The following is a 25,481-nucleotide window of genomic DNA, read 5'->3' on the forward strand; positions in this document are numbered from 1 at the left end:
TTTAGTGGGTATTTTTCTAAGTAAAGGAAAACTTGTATAATGGTATTTTAGAGAATGCCAGATAAGTGCATGTTTCAAGTTAATGTTTTTCTCATCACTTGTATGTTTATACACAGCATGGGACTTTAATAAAACCATCCTGGAAACTAAAGGATTGTTTTTCTTCCAAAAACATAAGATGGTGTGATTTATTTTTTTCTTGTCCTTTTACTACATACTTGTCCCAGTAAACTCATTTATCACTCCCTCATCCTTGTCTTCTTCCACAATTTTCAGACTCTATATTCAACACTATTCTGTTTTGCCACATCTGAATTCACTTACATTTTAGCATCACCCTAAGTAATACAGGCTTTAGGGTAATGGAATAGTTTAGAAAGGGGAACAGCCCAGCGTACACACTTAGCACACCCACCACAAAATCTCCAGGCCCAGATGCACTAGAGTAATAATTTATTAGGTGATTCACAGAAACAAAGTGCAAACAACTTGAATTCTCTGTTTCCCCAACGCCTTGAACTCTCTGGATCTCTAACTTGGTTTTTTAGGAAAGCAAAGGGTTAAAAGCAGACAGTTGCTAAATTCCAAAAAAAAGGGACAAGATTTCAAACATGCATCTTGATATCAAAAGGTACAGTAAAACCAACATTTCTTACTCCACAGTATCTCTTTCCATTTTAAAACTTGGCCAGTACCAGATTGGGGGTGATTTGGCTTCAGCAATTAACCAGATTTAAATGCTTTTGGCAGGTAAATACAAGAGAGTTACCAATTCTTCTGACCAAAAAAAAGTAAAGACAACTGGATAGTTAATTTTAGTGGAGCTTTAAAAACCTGTGAGAAGGTTACATTGACCCCTTGGCCTCCAGTTCACAAAATACTATTACATTCTAAAGGCTAAAGTGGAAAACATTTTTATGGATTAACTCTACAAAGTGAAGCACATGAAAAGGGCCTAAAATCAATATATTGATCAGGACATAAAAAATTAAATTTTCACAGAGGTTTTCAGAGATGTTAGTTTAGCAAAAACGACCTATACACAAAGTTATCTGTTAATAAACTCACATAAACACAAAGCAGTAATTAATGAATTTTCATTTTTCTTTCCCCAATATTAAAAAGGATTAATTATACTATTATTTCATGATGACAATATCTGCTAATTAGAACATACAATATTCTGCAGACTGTTACTAGAAAATGTGGAAAATCTTAGAACTACAGTTAATACTGTAAGTAAAAACCCAAAAAAGTGAGAAATTAAACATTTAAAAATACTTGCTTATGATTTTTAGTAGGTAAATCCTTATAACCCACATGCCTTGTTCAGGTAGTCATTTGATTTCTTTTCTTAAAAAATAACTGTAGTAAATATACTTTAGTACAAAAACCTTTAGAGTCCAGGACCCGGAGTAACTACTGCTTTCTAATTTAAGATGAGGCATTCTATGAAGAACACCCATTGTAAAAACTTTTATAATTCAGTATAATTAAATATAAAATTACTACTTAGTAAAAATGCACATAATTCTTTGATCCTAATGTCTAAAAAAGAGGACATGTTCACTTTTTCTGTTTTAAAATGTTTGATCCAAACACTCACAGAGCGCCAACTGTGGGACTCACTAGACCTGCTCTTAAACCACTTTACAAAAAAATGTCAGCACCACCTCACACTGCTGCCTCATTATAAGAGAAAACAAAGTAACATCTTAGAAACAAAACCACTAAGATGGTTAAAATTACTACTTAAGAGTATTAGGTCTCCAAGTTGGTATCTCCCTACTAGTTCTGCGGGCTTCCTAAATATCTGAGGCAAAACCAAAAGAATCTTATAGCAGCCACTTTGTTCTAAAGACAAGTTTCCTCATAAAATAAATTTCCACAGAATTGGTTCAGAAAAATAAAGACTCTCCCCCAACCCAGGGATCTCTTCTTTTTTTTTTTTTTTTTTTTTTTTTTATAGATTTTATTTATTTATTTGAGAGAGAGAGAATGAGAGAGAGCACATGAGAGGGGGGAGGGTCAGAGGGAGAAGCAGACTCCCCGCCGAGCAGGGAGCCCGATGCGGGACTCGATCCAGGGACTCCAGGATCATGACCTGAGCCGAAGGCAGTCGCTTAACCAACTGAGCCACCCAGGCGCCCCCAGGGATCTCTTCTTGAAACTGAAGAGAAAAAAGAAAAAAACAAAAAACAAAGTGCTAGGGAAACAAAGGCAATCTAACCCAGTCTCTGCCTCTCTCAGGCATGCTGGAATGGTCTGTCTGTCACAGGATGGAAAGAGGGCGTGTATACAGCACCTCACCCACTAGTAATGGTGACCTACATCTCCCAACAAAATGCAGACATAGTACACGGCTCAGGAGAGTAGTAAGACGGATTAGGCAATTTGTACAATTTTAGAAAGCATTATCAAGCCCCCTCAAAACCAAGCTAAAATGGTTGGCTGGACACTTGTGAGTGATTTCTGAGATGAAATAATTCGGACTCAACAAACAGATGGTCCTCACAATGAAATCAGGCCTTCTGGGAGGGAAATGCGTTGTGGTTTGCAAGAACTCAAAGATACTTTGGATCCACCGTAAAGCTTGCCAAAAACATCAACTGAAATTCTTTACTAACTAAAGAGGATGCACTGTATTTAAAAATCACTGTCAGTTTTACTGGGATTTAGAATAAAAAACATTTACAACTCTTTTACAATAAGGAGCGTTTGGATCGCACTTGTCAGGAAAATATTTTTTCGGTATTACAAAGAAAATTGTTGTAAACTTGTTTCTTCTCACATCTGTTTCAAGCATTTAACATAACCTCTTCAGAAACTCCATGGCGCAAAAATAAACATGCAAACTCTCAAGAAATATTTTACATTTTTTGAAAAAGAATGTAAATTGGAAAGAAAAGTATATATGTAATCAAAGAAGAGTCACAGCTCAAGTCTGAACTTAGCCAATAAAGGTAGATGATCTGAAGAATTATTTTCATTTGGAAGTCCGTTAACAGTCCACAAATCTTGTTCCGTAAGGAGTGATAGTCTGGCCAAAAGTTTCAAGCCACCAACCAGAGCAACTTCAGCTCCTACATTAAGGAAACGCATGTTTAGTGAAACTGTGTCAACAGGTCATTGTAAATTAATAATACAAGTCCTTTTTTAAACGATAGTATAGAACTTCAGAACTTCCTGGAGTCTAATGGGAAACAGCTTTTAGAATATGATTAAATTTCATATTGAGTTATAACCTAATTATAGTTCTCAGACACATAGCAGTTTTAGATGTTTGGTTTTATTTCTGGTTCAAATTTTTTTTTGTTTTGAGTTCTGCAAATAATCTTTAGAAGAAAATACTGTCTGTAATACATAAGTATGTTAAAATAACTTGAGGGGCGCCTGGGTGGCTCAGTCAGTTAAGCATCTGACTTTGGCTCAGGTCATGATCTCAGGGCTGAGACTGAAACCCCCACTGGGGCTCCAGTCTCAGCAGGGAGCCTGCTTGTCCTTCTTCCTCTCCCTCTGCCTCTCCCCCGACTTGTGCATGCTCTCTCTCTCAAATAAATAAAATCTTTAAAAAATAATAAAAATTAAAAAATAAAAAATAAAGTAATTTGAGGGGTGCCTGGGCGGTCCAGTTGGTTGAGCATCCGACTCTTGGTTTTGGCTCAGGTGGTGATCTTGGGATCGTGGGGTCAGCCCCACGATGAGCTCCAAGCTCAGTGCAGAGTCTGCTTGGGACTCTCTCTCTCTGCCACTCCCCCTCCCTCCATGCTCACACACATGCTCTCTTGCTCTAAAATAAATAAATCTAAAAAAAAGTAATTTGAGATTAACAACTACATTAAGAAATTCATCAACTATTCCATAGTTGTATAAACCAGACAGACCCAGCCACAGCTGAGTAGGAAGTTTATAAGGTGACTGGAGAATAAATTAGTATACTTTGGTCCCAGAGTCAGTGCCTACAAAGAGTAAGAGGACCTACTGTTAATGGCAGCATTTGAGATGCCGGTTCATGGCACACTCCCGCCACCTAGTGAACATTTACAGCATGACAACTACCAGACCCTGACTACAGATTCAAAGCAGCAAGCATTATTTCATAGACTTGCTCTAGTTGGGGAGGGCTAAGCTTAAGCCATCCCGAGTGTTAGTAATAAGGTTATCCTCAGTAGGAAGGAAAACACAAGCAGAAGAAAAAAGGACAAAAGGAAAGTAGCGCACACACACAAAAAGAAAGACAGAAAAGGAAAACCAGAAAAGACAAAACAACTGTCCACATTTTGGACTTGTGAAGTTTTCTGAAAGATATTTTTTGCCTTCCAGTCATTTTAAACTGCATTTTCTTCTCCACGTTAAATATTTTGGTTAATATTTAAAACCTTACTTTTACTGAATCATATAAGGGGAAGTGTTTTATCATCTCTGCTCTTTGAAACCACAAATTCATATAATGGATTTCTCGTTCCAGAAAGATCTGATATTCCAGAGTCAACATGACAAAACTGTCTATTGTTGGCAATATAAGCTAGGTCCTCCGATGAAGGCAGCATGCCTTAGTAAAATTTAAGTACAAAACTATCTGATGTTGCTGTCCCTCCGCCTGCCCCCCCAAAACCCAGTAAATTTATGGCAAGTGAAACCAAAGGGCAATATAAGAGACCCATAACTAAGAAGCTGACTGGAACTGGAAGGGGGAGCTAAGGATATAATTCTTAGGCAATAATTTGCTTTGAAGGGCTTCACTGCCTCCATGATTTGCAGGTGATTAACTGATTTACTCAAATACATTACCAATTTCAAAATATTTTTAACTTTTTTTTTTTTTTTTAAGATTTTATTTATTTATTCATGAGAGACAGAGAGAGAGAGGCAGAGGGAGAAGCAGGCTCCCAAGGAGCAGGGAGCCCGATGCGGGACTCGATCCCAGGACCCTGGGATCATGACCTGAGCCGAAGGCAGACGCTTAACATCTGAGCCACCCAGGCGCCCAAAATATTTTTAACTTTTAATTTAAAACTTCACCTAGATATTTAGCTACCTTTTCTTGACCTCTAGTGCCAAGGTTGGAATTACTATCTTCTTAAGCACAGTGTAAGATTACATGCATTCTTTACCTGGCTGCCTGGCAACATCTTCCTTTTCAGCAGAATAGAAAATATAATCCACAGTTATGGCACTTCGGGAATGACAGGTGGTCACTTCTGGAATTCCAGTGTCAGGAAAATAATGTGAATAAACAGACGACAAGCTGAAATGGTGCTGTAAATTTGAAGATAATCTAAATTGAAAAGAAAAATTGCTTAGCATCAAGTTTTTCTTGATTTTTAGAATCCTTCCTGTTTAAAGCACTTTCTCATTTAATTTCCAGACAAAGCCAGACATTCAGACAAGCTTTATTTAAACAGACCACATCACAATTTGGCCTTCAGTTATTCATGTGGTGATATCCAAAACCCATTAACAAGGCTTTGATATGTGGGGTAAAAGCTCAATTATTAACATATTAATGTGATTTATTATTAATTATAACACATTTGAGAGCCTGCACTTCCTAATAAATATGCATTCTAAAACAATTTATAAGTTATTTGTTGTGTTTTTAAGAAAGAAAAAGTGGCCTTTATGAATGTTATGTAGAACCCACCAGACTTTTGATGTCAGAGGGGCTATATTTTTCTATGATTTTTCTTGCTATGACATATCAGATAATTTTGTACTGCATCTTAAAACAGCTTCTATAATGGTTTATATTATCTCATGTTACAAATACATGTGATTATGTAGTAAAGAGTTTAAAAATCACTTCCAAAAAACACATCTTAAGGTTTAAAAATCTTTTATATTGTGAAAAAAAATTTTTTTAAACTTTAAAATTCAACATTTAACAAATACCTACTAAGTTTCAGGCACTACCTTAGGTGCTTAAAATACACATATAAAGACGCTTTTTAAAGAGCTCAATGTCAAAGAACAAAGGTTATTCTTTCAAAATGCCCTTGCTTTCCAGTTTTAGCAATGTTTTATGTCTGAGAACTTATATTTACAATACTATTAAATGTAAAATAGGTTTCCCGCAAACTGTTCTCTTACTATCAATTTTTTGGTTTATAGATAAAAGCTCTGCATATAAGCACACTACATTTATATATAGATACTTAAAAGTATCTTTTCTTATACCTCATTCTGTTATAAAAAGATTTTAGAATTACTCAAAACCAAATATTTGGGGGCGCCTGGGTGGCTCAGTCGTTAAGCATCTGCCTTCGGCTCAGGTCACGGTCCCAGGGTCCTGGCATCGAGCCCTGCATCAGGCTCCCTGCTCCGCAGGAAGCCTGCTTCTCCCTCTCCCACTCCCCCTGCTTGTGTTTCCTCTCTCGCTGTGTCTCTCTCTCTCTGTCAAATAAATAAATAAAATCTTAAAAAAAAAACACCAAAAAACAAATATTTGTTAGATTTGTCTTTTTATTAATCTTACTCAGGGAAGGCGCCTGGGTGGCTCAGTTAAGCGTCTGCCTTTGGCTCAGGTCATGATCCCAGGGTCCTGGGATCGAGTCCCGCATCAGGCTCCCTGCTCAGCGGGAAGTCCACTTCTCCCTCTCCCTTTGCCCCTCCCCTCTGCTCATGCTCTCTCACGCACGTGCTCTCTGTCTCTCAAATAAATAAATAAAATCTTTAAAAAAATCTTAGGGAAGTTTTTACTATATTTGAAAGGTTTAATCATGAATTTTTACATATTCTTTTTTAAAAATTCAAAAAATGTTGCTTCTTATCTTACCAGCTTCTTATATATGAGATAATATTTTCTCAATACAAAGTATACAAAATAAAATAAGACCGAGAAGAAAGTGGATAAAATGAATGAGAGGATTCTAATTTGGTCCCTAAATGCAAATGTTAAAACAAAAATTAAAACTAATAAAAGAGTCACAATATAAAATAAAAATATTTTAAGAATCTCCCAAAGAGGGGCGCCTGGGTGGCTCAGTCGTTAAGCATCTGCCTTTGGCTTAGGTCATGATCCCAGGGTCCTGGGGATCGAGCCCCGCATCGGGCTCTCTGCTCAGCAGGAAGCCTGCTTCACCCTCTTCCATTCCCCCCTGCTGTGTTCCCTCTCTCGCTGTCAAAATAAATAAATAAAATCTTAAAAAAAAAAAAAAAAAAAAAAGAATCTCCCAAAGAGACAGGATTTAAATCTCCATCCTGCTGTATTCACATACATCTGTTTCTCAACCATAGCCCTAAATATTCATGCTTCTTTAATAATAAGGAATCCAGGCATCTTCACCCCTCCACCTTTGGTAACTTTTCCCTGCAGTTCAAGAGATATAAATATTTATGTAAACTATATAATTTAAATATAAGTATTTATACTGACATATTCTTTTTCGATCAATTCTCCTACAGATTATTTTGAGATCTAGTAAGTCAAAGGAGGCTAAGCATCCTCTTGAAATCTGAAAGGTATTTTCCTGTAATCTTGACCTTTGTTTAAATATGTAATAGCAACATATTTCAGAGTACTAGCTGGTCCAGGTCCATGGACAGGCTGTTTGCTTTAAATAACACTGCTTAAGCCCTTACTATGAATCAAACATCAAACTTTCCATGCTTTGTTTCATGTAATCCTCCCAACTACCCAAAGTATAGATAAAGAAACTGAATCTCAGAGATGTTAAGTTTCTTGTTCAGAATCACACAGCTAAAATGTAGCACAGTTAAGAACTCAGGTCTATTTTGACTTCAGCATTCTTCACCAGCATGGAAAAACATCCTTTTCATTTTTTATCCAAGTGATTTTTGAGAAATGATTTTTTTACCCAAGTAAAGTCCGTAAATGTCTACTGTTACTTTCCAGAACTCACTTTTCAGCTGTCACTAAGACCTCTGTTTTGTCCAGCTCTGTCTGTGTCAGATCGCTGTCTATAAGAACAAAGAGAAACATATTAAACTATCAATACATGGTTCTGCTCTAGTTTGCCATAGAATAGTCCTCCTACTCTAGGAATGATATTCAAGACCTGTCTAGTTTAGACAGATGCCTAGTTAAATGTTCCATCAGGGAATCTTTATGTTTTGATGGTCTCTGTAATTAGCAAAACTGAAATGTAAACATTTCCAAAGCAACATGCAAATAATTCATGCAGACAATTTTGGAAGGTCAACTTAAGAATGGTAAATTTAGACTTCATTAAGAAAAGGAATAAGCAAGTAAGTATTATGTTTTTATATATGAATATTTATCCCTGAGATGTTATCCCTTGAAAAATTTAGTTTGATGTCTTCTTCAAAGGGAACACTACTATTAAGGAGGCTGCCAAAATGTACTGCAAACACTTACCTGTCTTTTCTACTTTTGGTAACTGCTGTACCTCATACACACAGTTCTGTGAGATACCTAGGTTTGGGGGCCAAATTGGAATAGATAAAATTCTTTGTCCCCGTGAAGACTGTTCCTGGCCAGATACCTAAACAAAATTTCAACAGGTATCTTAAGTGAATAGATTTTAAATAGTTTATGTATTGAAAAGTTTATGTCTTAAATAAGAGGAAATCCAAGAATGGTAAATATTACCCTTTATTCATCAGAGTAAGTGATTATTTGTGCTTATGAACTCTTGTTCAAATACAATTCAGAAAGCAGTTACTGTTTACATAAAAATGGCAATATTTTCCTTTCCTGCACATGTCTTTCCAATTGGGACATCTATATGATCTATAACTTTGGATTAATACTGCCCCTCCTTTTTTGCTACCTGCAATTACACTAATATAAAATCTTATGTACTTGATCTAACTATTATATAAAATACTAAGGGAGATCAACTCTTATAAAATTTTAAAACTATCACTCAAACCTCAGTGGTCGAGAGTTGTATTTTGGTTAAAACCCTGGAGATCAAATGATCTGAAGCAAGCAACAAAAAGCACAATGAAGATAGACATGGGAGAAACATGAGATATAGTCAGCTAAGAAAATATTTACCATCATGAAAAGGAAAATGTGCATATTAAAGAAATATTAAATTACTGTTTTGCCAACTATATTGCCCACATGCAGCACTCAAAATTCTATTACACTCCCTCATGAATAGTTCCTCATTTACGAAGTCTATCAATGCTTTTTCTTCTTCTCCCCCATTTTGGATTTTTTGCTACCTGCCAATTCCTCCAAGCAGAATGCTGCCATGAATAGATGGAAAAGATGAAATTCAACCAAGTGAGCATCATTACTTATTAGTAGCTGGGGAACATCATCACAGCTTGGTAAAGCGAGGGTACTGGGTCATCCAAGGTTTTCAAACAGCCATGTGATGACTATCCTCACACTACAATGAACAGAGAGACTAAATCCGCCTCCTAATAATTGATGAAGCAAGCACTTACCTTGCCGATGGCAAGTCCTTCGTAATTCAATTTTCCTTCTTTTATAAAACTATAAAGCGGAGAACCAGGAACAGAATTAAAGTCACCACACATAATGATAGGGCAGAAGCTGCCATCTTTCTGATGGGCAACACTGGAAATCTCTGCCAGAAGCATGGCCAATTGGGTCAGCTTAATATCGCCTCGCCTTGGGTTATATAACAGATGTGTGTTAGCTACACAGACCACAGGACAGGCAGCCCTCGGAACTCTGGGCTGCAAGAGTAACACCAATCCAACATTGTCTCTGTCCAACAGAGGAACATCACGGCGGTAGAATTCCACTGGGTTCACTGATAAGAGTGAAAACTTGGAATGTTTGAAGCAAATGGCACAGCCATCAGGTTTCCTTCCTGTCCGCATCTTGTATTCACAGTGGTAACCTACGAGGAAGAAAAAAAATTTAACACAGGGACTGCCATATAAACATATATGGCAAAACACAGCTCTCCTAATATCTCCGTACAACATTTGTCAAAGTGTATTCTCCCAAGCATTAATGTAGGATGCTAAGTTTGAGATTGGGTCTAGGTCCTAGGAATGCATCTCTTTACTGGTAGACTTCAGTCCTAAAAATGCTAATGTGCATGATCAGGCTCTCATTTCCATCCCAGTAAAAGTCGTGACAAAGACAGTAAGGCCTTATGATAATCTACCCCCCCCCCCCAGCCCCCTGACAGCCCATCTCTGACCTTTCTGCTTCTAACTCTTCCCTGCTTGCTCCACTTCACACACACCTCACCACCTGCCTTCAGGCACTTCTATCTCAGGGCACTTGCTTTGCTACTTCTGTTGCCTGAAAGGCTCTAGGTATGGCTTGTTCCTTCACCTCCGTCAAGTCTCTGCTCAAATGTTACCTTCTCTGATTGTTTAAAATTGAAATCTGGGGCGCCTGGGTGGCTCAGACGGTTAAGTGTCTGCCTTCGGCTCAGGTCATGATCCCAGGGTTCTGGGATCGAGTCCTGCATCGGGCTCCCTGCTCCTTGGGAGCCTGCTTCTCCCTCTGCTTCTCTCTCTCTGTCTCTCATGAATAAATAAATATATAAAAAAAATCCTAAAAAAAAAAAAAATTGAAATCTGACCCATTCTACTTTCCTGCTCTTCTCCAAAATTACCATTACCTAATGTGTTATTTAAGTATTTATTTGGTTTACTGTCAGCCTTTCTCCACCAGAATATAGGCTCCACAAGGACAGTGACTTATCTATTTGGGTCACTGCTAGATCACCACAGCCTACAATAGTGCATAGGATATAGTAGGCATTCAAAAAATATTTGCTGAGGAATGAATGCAAAGTAGGCAGCATTTCTTAAATAGATGAACTGTTTCTCGGAGTGTTCATTCATCAAACAGGTTTTTAGCTTCTACCCACTTGTTCCTGGTAGACACTGTTATAATGATGAACCAGACAGAATGGTCCCTGATATAGAACTCAGAAACTTCGGGGTCTAGTGGTGGGTAGAGCAACTCCTGGAAAGGAATCTATTAAGAGATTCTTACATACTTTTCTGTTTGATTTAAAATTATATTATCAAGGGGCGCCTGGGTGGTGCAGTCGGTTGAGCATCTGACTCTTGGTTTTGGCTCATGTCGTGATCTCAGGATTGTGGGATCGAGCCCCACAGCAGGCTCAGCATGCAGCCTGCTTAAGAGTCTCTCTCCTTCTGCCCCTCCCCTCCAAAAGAAATAAATCTTAAACAAAATAATAAAAAATAAAATTATATATCAACCCAAAAGTTCCCACTTAAAATATCTCAATCTTTTCCTGACCTTTTGAAATGGGTATTAAAGTTTTTCAAAATTAAGATTTTTTTTTTTTAAGATTTTATTTATTTGACAGAGAGAGACACAGTGAGAGAGGAACACAAGCAGGGGGAGTAGGAGAGGGAGAAGAAGGCTTCCTGTGGAGCAGGGAGCCTGATGCGGGGCTCGATTCCAGGACCTTGGGATCATGACCTGAGCGGAAGGCAGACGCTCAGCGACGGAGCCACCCAGGTGCCCTAAGATTTTTTTTTGCCCGGATACACCACACACATCTTTGTTAGCATGTTACACTTTAACAACACACAAATCTTTCAAAGTAAATCCAGCTAAAATAAAAGTTACATTGTACCCAAAGATTCCAAACTTGGCCTGATCTCTGCTCCATAATGATCTTCTTGAACTTCTTGCAAACAAAGTACCTTGGAAGGAAAAAAATGGCTTGAATTAAACCAGAGAGCAAATATGAAGTTTTTGGTGCTTTCATCTTTAAAAACAGGCATCTAATATTCTAAAAATCTAATGAAAGTTGAAATAAAAAGACACAATCCTTTTTCTTAAAACTATCTAATATTTTTAGATTTGATCAGTTCCCAAAAACCTGGCCTTTAATTACATGAAGCTTTCTCTCTTACTATCCAAAACTGGTATTTCCCAAAAGAAGTATTTTAAATTTACATGTTGGGATATTTTTCCTGAATTACAATGTTCATTAGTACTAAATCCTACTAGTCCTTTCTTAAGGTGATTTCTTTGAGTGTATCTAGATTTTTATAGGAATGACTTACATTTCAAATCAACGGAAATACTTACTGAATATTTAATACATTGCCAGTCCCTGTCTCAAGACTGACTGGTAAGCAGAACTTTTGGATCTTTTTTGAAAATTTAATGATTATTTATACCAATAATGATTATTTATACCAACTTTTTGGATCTTTTTTGAAAATTTAATGATTAGCAAATGACTTTTTGGAAGTCATGATACATTGTTAAAAAGTGTTCCATCACTATATTTAAAACCACCTTCCCTTCTTACCCCACAAACAAAAGGGATAAAACCATTTAGTTCACAAATGAGCTTTTCTTATGTGAAGAATTTTGATGATATTCTGCACTTACATCTGCATCAAAGTGTTTAATTTCTTTCAGAATATTGGGAAACCTAAAACTCCAGTGTAAAACTGGCCGCCGGCAGTGTCTATAAAGATGTGAATTGTCTTCCAATAAATCTTGTGAAAGTATATTATAGGACATCACTGAAAAGTCAAACGTGTTATCACTGTCTTCACATTTGGGGTCAACATTTTTGTCTCCTAGGATCTTCGTCTTGTCTTTATTATGGTTACATATATATTCCCAATGTCGTTGTATTGTGCCTGTTAAAATAGATTGAACAAAATATAAAGAATTAATGAAAAACAGACTAAATATTTTCCTGCTTGTAAGCTTTTTCTTGCCTTTTAAAAATTCCCACAGGTAATGAACAGAATGTTTTCCCCCTAGGAAATGGCAACATAGCACTAAGTAACAGAAGTTGTCATCAAATTGATTATGAAGGCAGTAAAATGATATAATGACTGACCAACAGGTATAAAACAAGTTTAAAAGGATCCAGCAAGTCATTATGGAGACTGAGAGCGTGTTAATAAAGCTAGATCTATATAGTTTCTCACTTACTTAAGGTTAAGAAGTGGTTCTGCCAGACACGCTCAGCAACTTTATAACCATGATAACATACAGTTGACCACTGAACAATGCGGGGGGGTGGGGGGTGGAGGGGAGGGTTAAGGGCATTGTGCAATTGAAAATCCGCATAAAACTTTTGACTCCTTCAAAACTTAACTACTAATAGCCTACTGTTGACTGGAAGCCTTACCAATAACATAAATAGTAGATTAACACATAACTTGTATGTTATATGTATTTTATACGGTATTCTTACAATAAAGTAGCTGAAGAAAAGACAATATTAAGAAAATCATAAAGAAAATACATTTACAGTACTGTACCGTACTTATCAAAAAAGTACACGTTTAAGTGGACCCACGCAGTTCGACTGCTGTTCAAGGGTCAACTATATCTGTATGTCACAGTTGGCTTTTCAATAAGATGATTTCACACCGTAGTTTATTTCCTATTAGTAAGATAAGATTATCAAATGATTAAATTCTAGAAATAACTCATCTCAGAATTCTGGTTTAGACATGAATGAAGGGTGTATGATGGCAATAAATGGAAGCAGTATTTAGTGGAACAATGCAGACAAAATGAACAAAGAAATCTTTTTACTGCACACCAAAGCAAAAGTTAAAGATAACATAGTTGTAGAATGCTAGTAAATGACAAGGGCTGATTGAAGAACCCAGCATGCAGCAACCAGGAATGTGTGATGGTTTACACTCTGCAAAGACACATGTACCCTGACAGTGATGAAAAGAGAATCAAAAAGCATGAGATTTTGCAACTACAGGCAGTCCTCGACTTAGAAATGACCTACAACACACACACACAAATATACACACATACGCCCCTTTGATCTTGTCTCCCTCACCCCACCATGAAAGAGGATACTCTTACTGCCATGGAAGCCATGAAGAAAAATGAGGAACTTTTAGAGATTCTATGAGCTCAATAGAAGGGGAAAACAAGAAATGGGAAGAACTTGGGAAAACAGATTTGGAGATCGATTTTCAAGTATGGTTAAATTTACAGGAAAAACCTCAGCCTTAGAACATCTCCCTTTTCCTGCATGAAGGTTTTCACTATACTGGATTACAATGCCTAAGATTCTACCAATTAAAGATTAAATTAGGAAAAATAATTCTATACATACAGGAAAAACGGACCAAAAGGAAATATACCAGTATTTTTAAGAGCAGTTATCTGAGTGGAAGGATTGTAGGTGATTTTTCTAAATCTTCCACAATGATGATATATTCATAATCAGAGTATCAATATACTCCATGAGAATGCCAATAAAGTGAAATTTAAAAATACCCTCTGGTAAACAAGTTTAATAAGATTGTTTTCCTCAAAATCTAAATGCTGATAGCAGCTTCCCAGAGGGAGTAGACATTTTGACCAGAGGGTAGAAGAGAAAGATCATTTTTATGAATAGTGAGGTCTGGGTGGAACGAGGTATTGGAGACTTACAATACCATGAAGGTACTAAGAGCCTGAAGAGAAGGGTAAAGAAAAAAAGGTGGACGGAAAGAAAACCAAACAAAACAAAAGCCTTCCAGGATTACAGAACTTAGCCTGGAGCTTGTCCTATACCCAGGAAAGGGACGGAAACTATCCCCTCCTGTATCCTGCACCGAATATGGAGAATCCTACCTGCAAAGGCCCAGAACTACAGCTAATTGCACTGACTCTGCAGGACTACTCTGAGATTTGTAACAGTTTCCATGGGGAAAACAGAAACAATGGCTGACAACTGATTCTCAAGAACTAATTACCTAGAACACAATTCATTCATAAATTGGGGACTGTCTATGATGGTTTTAGCCACAAATCATAGTCTTTGTATGTATATGAGATGCAAAGGACTCTAGTCATGCAAACAAAATGCAGGCTACCATCACAAAGCACTATCCTGGTGTCACCACCATAGTAAAATATGAAAGATGAAGGTCCAGAAAAGTTGTTCGTATTTTCTTGTAAAATATGTATATGTAAGGGCACATAAATCATTGAGGTTGTATTGTCGGGACAAGCGTTTGTAAGCCAACTCTTTTTGCAATTCCATTTTTGAAATAACTGAAACCATCAGATTACCTAATGAATAGAGTGGCTTTCAAACTTCTAGACTTTGTACAACTCTCGCATTACTTTTCATGTCATGACCATCAACTGCTGGTACACTGGAGCTGGGGTGATGGGGTAAATACATATTTTCTCCTGACCACATTTGCTTTTAATAAACATACAGAAATGTGTTTGAATGCTAGGGTTCCATGGAAGACAATTTGAAGACGCCTGACAGAGATGACAGTCTTTGGCCTTCATATACTTCACAACATAAATTCACACTACAAAAGCTTATATACCTTCCATGTCAGGAGGAACAAGGTGATCACAGCAGAGAAGACAGATGAATCAAAGAAAGTAAGCAATAGGCCTGATCAGGTTTTTAGGGTGCCTAATTAAAAAGTCATAATTGTGTCACACAAATCCTTCAAATGCCACTTTAAAGTGACAGGCAAGTTAGAAGGCTGTTCTCTTGATGGAAAAGTATTAGTGAATTATCGGAAGTCACAAATATGGCTTAACGAAGAGCATTTTCCTTATTCACAACACCTAGGAAGAACGGACATATAAAGAGTCAGGTCGCAATCAAAGTTTATCAGTATGTAAATGTAATCCCCCATCCGTTAAAGGGAAAACCACCACGATTTTCTGAGTACCTACTATGAAGCCGACAGTGTATTAGGCACTTTGACATGTCTCATTTCATCCTCAACAGGCGTTCAAAGTGGGCATTATTTGACACTAGGAAACCAAGGAGCAGAGAGGTTCCATAACCTGTCCAAGTTCACACAATTAGTGGTGGAGCAGAATGAGAGCAGGGAGTGGTTCCCGAGCCCATGCTTGTCAGTACGCCACAGCTCCACCTAAGAGCACACCAGATTTACAAAAGGCTAAACCAGAGAGCAGTGTGCTGACCTGATGAACAATGAATACGGGAAGGAAAAGCAATCTCATGTCTTCATACAGCCCTAGACTTACAGGTTATGGACTGACTGTTCGTAGGAACCTAATTTTAATGCCTCTAACACCTTTCATTCGTTCAAACGAATATTTGTTGATGAACACATGCTGTGGTCAAGTATTATAAAAATAGATTTTCACTTGCAGTGCTTAAAATTTCTACTCAAATGTGTAGCAGAATTTTCACTTAAAAGATCACGAACTAATCTTCGAGCTAACCTAGCTCTGACTTCCAAGTGAGACTCACTTTGCGTGTTTTCCTTTGACAAACTTATGTGAGCTCCCTACACATTAACACCTACAGAGTCTATTTCCAAATACCTTCAGAGGAATTATCTTCACTGAAAACCACAGCTCGTAAGAAAGACAACTCAAAATTCTACTTAGGTAATTCATATATACTTGAGGGAGGAGCAGGGCTGGCAGCACAAAGGAAGTCTCGTGAATTGTGTGGAGTAAGAAGAATGACAAAACTAGAAATGATCAACATAATTAGAAAAATATTATTTCTCCCAAGTTGAATAAGATGTCATCCCCTTCTTAAAAGATAAAACTTCCCACAGTCTCTCAAGATTATATCAACAGAACCCACTATGAGAAATATACTGAATAAGCTAAACTCTTATTCTGTAAGAAAATATCTTTCATTTATGATTGCATCTATTTAAGAATATCCTTTTGTCTTACATAAAAAAGTTAGCATTAAACTGGCTGGCTCAGTTGGTAGAGCATGCAACTCTTGATCTTGGGGTTGTTTGAGTCCCACATTGGGTGTGGAGATTACTTAAAAATAAAATCTTCAAAATAAATAAATAAAAACATGAAATTTAATTTTTTAAATAGATATGTGAACTCCCAAGAACATATACCAATTTCTAGGAAGTCTAAGGACCTCTGTTTTAAAAACAATGGATTTGATAATTATTCTTAAATTAAATTTAATGTTTTAATTTAGCCCTACATTCTTTCCCAACCTTATTCTCTCTCTAGTTTCTTCTATATTTACTGCCAGGAATACACAATAAAAAATAAAAATAGATATAAATAAAGACTTAAGTTAAAAAAAATCACCTCCTTTTTCCTAACGGAAAACTACTAGCTGAAAATAAATACTAAACCCCTCCAAAATCCGGAGGAGGTTTTAAGGATTATTAGATAGTAAAGTTTCAATAACTCTACGGCTTCTATTTCTGCACCAAGATAAACGTCACCTTTACCTTGGTGTTTTCTTCGTTTTGATGAAGGCTCATCTCCCTCAGAGTTCATGATGTAACTAGAGAGATGAATCAAAGAGGTCTGGCTCAGGTTGTCAGGTCTCCAGTTCCAGTACTGAAACGGAGTTCTAGACTCAAACAAACAAGGTGGTCTCCAATTTAGTGAAAAATGCCTACTACTGAAGTATGGGTAAGGAGCACGAGAATAATGTCCAGGCCACCTCATACAACTAGAAATATGTCTGTTCCAGCAACACCTTTGCAGATTCTCCCACGGTGTCGTCCAATCTCTGCCCAGACTCTTCTGGTGATGGGGTAACATGGGGTATCTAAAAGAAATAAATACACTCCTTGAGGCACCACTATTTGTTCACGCTACAGCACCCAAAATCCAAATCTGTTTCCTCAAGGGAAGATAATGTCTAATATTTAAAATCTGACTTCTAAATCATGAAGGATGGGTGGGAGGGGAACAGCCATGATTTAATTATTAGTAGCAACAGTCTCAAAACTCTCCCTAAACACCTATGAATGGTATTCGAAATACTTAACATAGAATACCAGCCTCCCAAAATACCACACACACTTCAAAAAGTCCTCAGTTCACCTGAGAGATTAACCAACCATCAAACTGGTTTTCAGAGTAGCTTTCTAATATCTAGTAAACTCTATGCAAAAATAAAATCCACAGCAAATGTAATACTTGATTCAATATGGAACACTTAAGCTGAATACAATTAAAGCCAATCTCTCCTCCAACTTGGGTTTAGAGTAGAAACATGTTTCTGAGCAGCTTTTTACACCAAGATTACATTTTCCAAACATTTGTATAGCTAAGAAAACAAAAACCTATCACAACTTCACAAAACTACCTCTCTGGCTAATCAGTAGATGGATAATTTATTTTTCCATCCTTTTTTATTTTTTTAAGGCATGCTTCTCCTTGAGGGTAATGAAATGGGATAGCGATTACTTATTAATAATTCACCAATACTTCAAACCCAACAGCACCAATGTACTGATCGTCCAAAATATCTCCAAAGTAGTGTTACCATTAACTTGAATAAATATGTTGCTCTCCAGCTCTCTTAAGAAACAATGCAACTTAAGCACCATCTTCTCACCATACTATTCTGGCCAGATTTTGGATTCAGAGGACTTCTATCCTTTCCCAGAATTCATTAAAGGTACACTTCCAAGATAGTGTTAATATTGTCCACTTCTACCACCGAAGAAATTTTGCTTAAACTGTATTTACGGTTACTTGACTTTTATATATTCATTTTAAAGGCATTTAAATTTTTTATGATATATTTTTGTTGTTTATGCATTCTCAAATCGTTCTCTAAATTCAACTTAATTGTAAATCTTTAAAGGCATGACATGGGCAGATTATTCTGCTTTGTGACAACTCTGAAAGCCACAGAGATTTAGGTGCTTGCTCCATATCTTTTCTATCCTAATAGGCTACCGTACTGAAATATAAAACTTGTGCTACAAAACTTATTCTCTATATTTGTAGTTACTTATATAGACGTCTTTTTCTCAAGATGATGAGCTCCTTCAAGGCCAGAGCTTTCTTATTCATTTTCACCCGGTCTCTCCCCCCACAAGTGCCTAGCACAGTGCCTGGCATACAGCTGGTACTCAGGAAAACACTGAACTAATTGTCATCAAGCCCCGGACTATAGATTAAAACCAGATCCCCGTAACTTATATAATAATTAATACAGTGTTGTGTTTCCCAGGTGCGGTACACCAGTCCATTTCACATGATACACAATGAAACTTTTTGATTTTTCACATCTAAGTATTTATTAGAAAAAACCCATAATGAGTACGTCAAACCCAAGGTTTCGTGGATACTGCTTAGGGCGACGCTAATATAGGCAGCATTACTGAAGTGCCTTTCTAAAAAAAAAAAAGAGAGAGAGAGAGACAATTTCAAGAAAAAATGTAGTACACAGAAGTGTGGAACGAGAATTTGGTAATAAACCGTAAAGTCTGGTATATAAATGACTGAAGTGGGAGAGACACTGACACCACAAACAAACCCCTGGGCGTGCGTGCGATGCGCGCGCCTGCCTCGGGGTCAGGCCGCCCCGGGACCTACGGCGGACCGGCCGCCTCCCCGCCGACGCTCAGCTCCCTGCGGGTGCTAAGGCCTGGAAGGAGGCCGGCGATCGGGGGGCTAGGGCTGGCTCCGAGGCAGGGCAGGGGAAGCGGGCCGGGGCTCCAAGGCCCAACCAGGTCGGGAAGGCACGAGCCCTGCCGGCGACCGATCGCCCCGGGCCCGGCCCGGCCCCCGTCCGCTGAGCGCCCCGCCGGCTGCGCGCCGGGTTTACCTATCCCTCGGGGTCTCCGGAGGCTCGTCCCCGCGGCACCGCCGCCCGGACCCTCTTCCTCCTCCTTTCTCCCCCAGCCCGCCCCGCCCCAGGTTAACCCGGGCCGCCCGCCCCCGCTCCTCCCTCCTGCCACCCAGCCCTACTGACCGGCCTCTCCCCACCACACAGCGGCCGTAGCCCCTCCTCACACAGCGCCACGCTTCCATCTTCCCCCCTGCGGGCGTCCAATTCCCAGGCCCGGGGCTCCGCTTCAACCTCTACACCCGATCTGGCGGCCGAAAGCACCCGGGGCTCCCCATCACTAGACGTCGGGACTCCGGGCCCGCCTGCAAGGCATGCTGGGAAGCTCAGGCTCGCCGGCCGCCAAGTCCCCATCTTGCGCCGCGAAAGTCTCGGAATTGCTTCAACACCGAATTGCGTTCAAGTGGCATGCGCAGAGTGTGGGGAAGCCTGCGCAGCCATTTCGGAATAGGGCAAACAACCGACCTCTGTCTTAAAGAAACAAGAACTGAACCAAGGGTTGAACAGCTTTGTAAAGGCTTACGGGAGGGTACGGGGTGGTTGACTGCGTGAGAGCTAAGAAGAAAAAAGTATATGTTTTAGCGTATTTTTATTATATCCTTGGGAGATTCAAAAGGCGGATTGGCCCGAGGTGGGGAAATACCCTTGTCTCTGTTCCCGTAGAACTGTGGTACCAGGGATTTTTGCAGTTAATTTTGTGGGAACACAGCCGCAGGGGTCACTTTTAAGTGTATGTGTGTGTCCTGTGTGTCTTCTCAAATTTAGTATAGGACTCTAGATTATTAGAAAGCATTATTTAAGCGGAGACCCTTCCGAGAGGGACAGAGACAGAGAAACTGAGGAAGACGGAAGAATAAACTGGGGAGGTGGGGAAAGGGTACTGGAAGGCAGAATCACTGCTTTTGTAGGCTCTTTGGGAGAGCAGCATAGTAATTTATCGGGAAGGCTTTTTTGGTTCTCATATCTTAATGAGAAAATCAGATGCATTTGAAAAGCATTTTCCCTCAGTATAAATATAGTTGATTGCTATCATTTGTGGTAGTTATGTTCTCTAAAGTTACTGCCAACTGAATTAGCAAATACTGAACCATTGCCTCTAGTGGAAATATAGGGGTTCCCGTGAGCCTCTGGTCATATTTTAGTCACCTAATCGATACATGACATAACATAACATAACATAACATAACATAACATAACATAACATAACATAACATAACATAACATAGCAGTATAACTCAGGCATGAGTGAAGCTTATCTAACCCATGTATTTTCTCTGCAAGGCACATCACAGACGTCTTGTGCTTAGCAACACTAGAAAGCACTTCAGAACTGCACTTGGGGGGCCATTTTAAACAGAATCACCAACAAAAAGCACAAAAACGTGAAAAACATGGTACTAAATAGACTGTGAAGGGGACACTTGTTTATAGTGTGGGAGCTGAAACAAGAAGGCAAGCTTCGTTTCCTTCAACCTCACCTGGGAACATGCAGGTTGGGCAACTAAACTTTTCACCACTCTGCATTTGTCCATGAATGATTGCAAAAGCACTTGCGGGGGCACCTGGGTAGCTCAGTCCGTTAAGCATCAGACTCTTGATTTGGGCTCAGGTCACAATCTCAGGGTTGTGAAATCGAACCCCCTGTGGGCCTCCATGCTGAGTGTGGAGCTTGCTTAAGATTCCCTCTCTCTCAAAAAAAAAAAAAAAAAAACACTTGCAAGTATTGATTTTGGAGTTACAGATACATTTTAGTAAGTAGGCAAAATTCACAAATACATAATGCATGAATAGTGCTGGTCAGATGTATTTCTATTTTATACAGCCCTATTTTCTGGTTGTACTCAAATTTTTGCAGTTTATTAAATGAATTGACTGGTATCTTGTATGTCTTAACTCTGTGATAAGATTGTAAGTATCTTATGAGCAAGGACAATGACCCATTATTTTCAAAATTTACCTCACCTAGTGCTGTGCTAGGTACACAATAGATTGTAGATAAGGTCTTTTTGAATGAATGGTTAACACAGGACCAGAATTAGAGCAGATCTGTGAACGAACAGATACTTCTCCCTCTAGTACATGCTATAACCTCTGGTTTGTGATGTGTAGGAGAAATGTAGCACTTTGAAATAATAAAAAGAGATTAATGGATGTTAGAATGCTGGAGTTTGGAGGATTGTCTGATCCTAAAAGATATTCACCTTTATCTTGAATGACTATTTTAGAATTCTGTAGTGATTAATGTTAAATTGTCGAGAACTGATGGTAATTCCAATGATTATTATCTATGAACACGTGAATGATTTCTATTCAATGGGGGGAGAACTCTCCTCTTCTGTAGAAAAGCCAGTTTTGCATCCATTTGCAAAGTCAATATTACTGATCTGTAAATTGTCTGCTTTTTGGATTCTCCTGGAACAGACTGTAACATCTCTCTGATTCCTTTATTCAATAAGTTAAATAAAATCATTTTGTATAACTTTACTTTTTTTTTTTTAGAATTATCCTTTAACAGTTTTGCAATTTCCACCAAGATGCCCAATGTATTCATCTGACAGAAACAGATGAACTTATGACCAAAGAGGTGTGCCTCATGGATTGCCAAGTCCAGGTATTTCTTTTCTTGCTCCCATGTGAATCTGAAGCACAACAGAATTTTTTTAATTAAAATTTTTTAGGTAGCCTCCATGCCCAGCGCAGAGCCCAAAGCGGGGCTCCAATTCACAACCCTGAGATCAAGACCCGAGCTGAGGGGTGCCTCAGCTGAGGGGCGCCTCAGTTGGTTGAGTATCTGCTTTCGGCTCAGGTCATGATCCTGGGGTCCTGGCATCGAGTCGGGGTCCTGGCATCGAGTCGGGCTCCCTGCTCAGTGGGGAGTCTGTTTCTCCCTCAACCCCCTCCCCACTGCTCGCGATCTCTCTCTCTCTCACTCACTCTCTCTCAAATAAATAAATAAAATCTTTAAAAAAAAAAAAAAAAAAAAGACCGGAGCTGAGATCAAGAGATGGATGCTCAATGACTGAGTCACCCAGACGCCCCTCAACAGAATTTTTTTAAGTCTCTGTTTTCCTAATTTTAATTTTCTTCTCTACCAGTTTTGTGTTTTGGTTTATATATTGACGATAGATTATGTCCCTCTAGTGGCAGCAGTAATCAGCAATTTGGTAATATGGTCTGACCATTGGTGATCTCTGTAATAGGATTAATGATTTCTAGAGATCTATTTTCTATTGAATGAGAGATAGCAGAGAATCTGGTTTAATAGTCTTGTCTGTCTGTCTATTTTGAGCCCAAGAATTCTGTGCCCGCTGGGAAAAACAGGTCTTTGGTATCTGGACTAGTGAGTTTTTGTGCTTCTGTGTTGACTCTTTTTTTTTTTAAAGAAAGATTTTATTTATTTATTTAACTGACAGAGAGAGAGAGACAGCTAGAGAAAGAACACAAGCAGGGGGAGTGGGAGAGGGAGAAAAAGGCTTCCCACCAAGCAGGGAGCCTGATGCGGGGCTCGATCCCAGGACCCTGGGATCATGACCTGAGCTGAAGGCAGCCGCTTTGTGTTGACCCTTCTGTGTTGACTCTTGACCCATGGCTGAAATTGTAGAATCAAAGCCATAAACTCTCCATATGTCTGTGTGTCTATGTGTCTGTTATTCATGGAGGGCTTTATCTTTTATTATATGACTATGAGATGTCCTACATATGGAAGATATTAATAAGTTAAATTATGAAGTTTATTTTATTAAAGGAGCTGTGTTCTGATTGGCTTATAGAGATAAATTAGCACTTCTAAAATTTTTTTAAAAGACTTTATTTTTAAACTAATCTTCTACACCCAATGTGGGGCTCAAACCCACAACCCCAAGATCAAGAGTTACATGGTCCACCAACTGAGCCGGCCAGGTGCCCCAGCACTTCTATAAATTTAATTCCTAAAATTGCCTGGAAAAAAAAGAATTAGAAATACTTTAATTGTGATGTACTTAAAATAATATATTATTCTTATAGAAACTAATAGAAATGTTTTAAGAATCAAAATTTACATAATTAAGGTCAGTCTCTAGGGAGCAGGTGATTTCTTTCTTGAAATAGTTTAATGCTAACAAGATATGAGCAGACACTGTTTGATGTTTCAAAATACCATCTCATCATAATTGCACAGATAGCCAGGGATTGAGGCAGTGAAGAAGGATAGTCAAGAAAACCTCAGGGTCCAAGGTCTCTACTAAACGGAAACCAAGCTTTTTGGACAAGCGTACAGATATTCATCTGTTACTCAGGAGACTGCTTAAGAGCTCAGGATCTTGAATTGAGTGGGCTAGGATGTGAAGAGCAAATATGGCAAAAAGTGTGAGTTAATAAACCTCATCCAGAGGGACTGGTGTTTCAAAGAAAGTGGAAGTGCTTGAAATCCCACATTTCTGTGATACGGGAACTTTCAAGAATTCTGTGTGGGGGGGCGCCTGGGTGGCTCAGTTGGTAAAGCGACTGCCTTCGGCTCAGGTCATGATCCTGGAGTCCCTGGATCGAGTCCCGCATCGGGCTCCCTGCTCGGCAGGGAGTCTGCTTCTCCCTCTGACCCTCCCCCCTCTCATGTGCTTGCTCTCTCTCATTCTCTCTCTCTCAAATAAATAAATAAAATCTTTAAAAAAAAAAAAAAAAGAATTCTGTGTGGGAAAGGGCACAACTCTTTAATATCCAGACTGGTGAGTTTTTGTGTTTCTGTGTTTACTCTTGATCTATGAACATTGTTCTTCCTGCCCAAAACTAAAGTGGGTAAGACTGCCTCTCTCTTTTACTGAAACTGCCAAGGCTGAATTTGGAGCAGAGAGGAGAATGGAGAGATGCAATGGCATGAAGTCAGAGAGTGTCTCTCCTCCTGAGGAGTAAGTCACAAGTGGAGGCACTTTTCAGAGTGCAACAGAGGTACAGTGAAGCTCCTGAAGTAATTAAGGACTGTGCAACTAGAAATAGAGATGGCTAGAGCTATAGAAATGTGGCAGAAGAGAAAATACTACTAAAAATACACATTTTGAACAACAGCAGAGAGACTTAGAATTATTTGAAAATTGTTTTTCAAATCCTTGGGCAGGGAAGTGACCATTTCAGTGTCTGTTCTGGGACATCCAGATTCGATCAGCCAACAAGGCAGAGCCAGGAGACAGAAGAAAAGTCTAGAACAGACTGAAACAGAAACATTTTACTTTGACACATCTAGAGAAGGCCTTCAACTAGTTCCAGAGGACAGGAGGAATCAACATTCCCATGGGGATTACGGAGGGCACTTGAAATAATGAGACCTGGGTGTTGGATGCAACTGATGAACCACCGAATTCTACCTCTGAAACTAATAATACAGTATATGTTAATTAAATTGAATTTAAATAAAATTTTTTTTAAAAAGAGATCTACTTTGTATATATGGAATTGTTTTTGTTTATTCTGATTGGTAGTCTGTGTGTACTTTTCATTCTGAAGATTAATTACTTTGTTCAATTCAGAAATACTGACCCCATTATCTCTGTGAATTTTGTTTTTCCACCATTTCCTCTATTATCTTTTTCTGGAATTCCTATTAGATCACTATTAAAGCCTCTTTAATTCTTTTGTCTTCTGACTGCTCTTAACCACTCCTCCTGTCTGCCTCCTTGTCTTTCTTCTTCTTTTCATCTTGTCTCTCTATGCTGAAGTCTGGGTGAATTCTCAGTTCTATTAATTTACTAAATTTTTTCTTCAACTGAGACCACTCTAGAGTGTATTTTGTCTGTTGAGTGTTTATTTCAATGACTATATTTTGTTATTTCCAGCATTTCTAGTAGATGCTTTTCCACATCAACCTTTTTTATTTCTCCTTGTTTTTATAATTATTTGTATTTTTTCTTTTAACTCTCTCAGAGAATACTAAACATGCTTATTTAAAACTCATTTTCAGATCATTCTCATGTCCATTTCACCTGGAATGAATTTATCTCCTCTCTTTTATTCTTGTTGTTCACTGTTCTGAAT

At 38.5% G+C, this 25,481-nt stretch overlaps 1 protein-coding gene across 8 annotated transcripts in view; it reads right to left on the reverse strand.

Moving 5' to 3' along the window:
* Positions 1 to 436: 436 nt before the first annotated feature.
* Positions 437 to 25,481, reverse strand: part of ANGEL2 (angel homolog 2) — a 41,515-nt gene continuing 16,470 nt past the window's right edge. The window contains exons 1-9 of one of the 8 annotated variants that reach the window (XM_045877201.3): positions 19,605 to 19,810; positions 17,116 to 17,441; positions 12,308 to 12,564; positions 11,538 to 11,607; positions 9,385 to 9,806; positions 8,339 to 8,465; positions 7,863 to 7,920; positions 5,115 to 5,278; positions 437 to 3,083 (exon numbers count right to left, since the gene is read on the reverse strand). In XM_045877201.3, coding sequence (XP_045733157.1) covers positions 2,932 to 3,083; positions 5,115 to 5,278; positions 7,863 to 7,920; positions 8,339 to 8,465; positions 9,385 to 9,806; positions 11,538 to 11,607; positions 12,308 to 12,564; positions 17,116 to 17,441; positions 19,605 to 19,663 — 1,635 coding nt within the window. In that variant the 5' untranslated portion in view covers positions 19,664 to 19,810 and the 3' untranslated portion in view covers positions 437 to 2,931. Of the gene's footprint in view, positions 3,084 to 5,114; positions 5,279 to 7,862; positions 7,921 to 8,338; positions 8,466 to 9,384; positions 9,807 to 11,537; positions 11,608 to 12,307; positions 12,565 to 17,115; positions 17,442 to 19,457; positions 19,533 to 19,604; positions 19,857 to 25,481 lie in introns of those variants that run through there. The other 7 variants (XM_045877204.3, XM_045877203.3, XM_045877202.3 and 4 more) reach the window with 7 other exon arrangements.

The sequence above is a fragment of the Mirounga angustirostris genome, unplaced genomic scaffold (genome assembly GCF_029215605.1).
Source record: "Mirounga angustirostris isolate CCGP_5_RB_7025 unplaced genomic scaffold, mMirAng1.0.hap1 SCAF_6, whole genome shotgun sequence".
NCBI lineage: Eukaryota > Metazoa > Chordata > Mammalia > Carnivora > Phocidae > Mirounga > Mirounga angustirostris.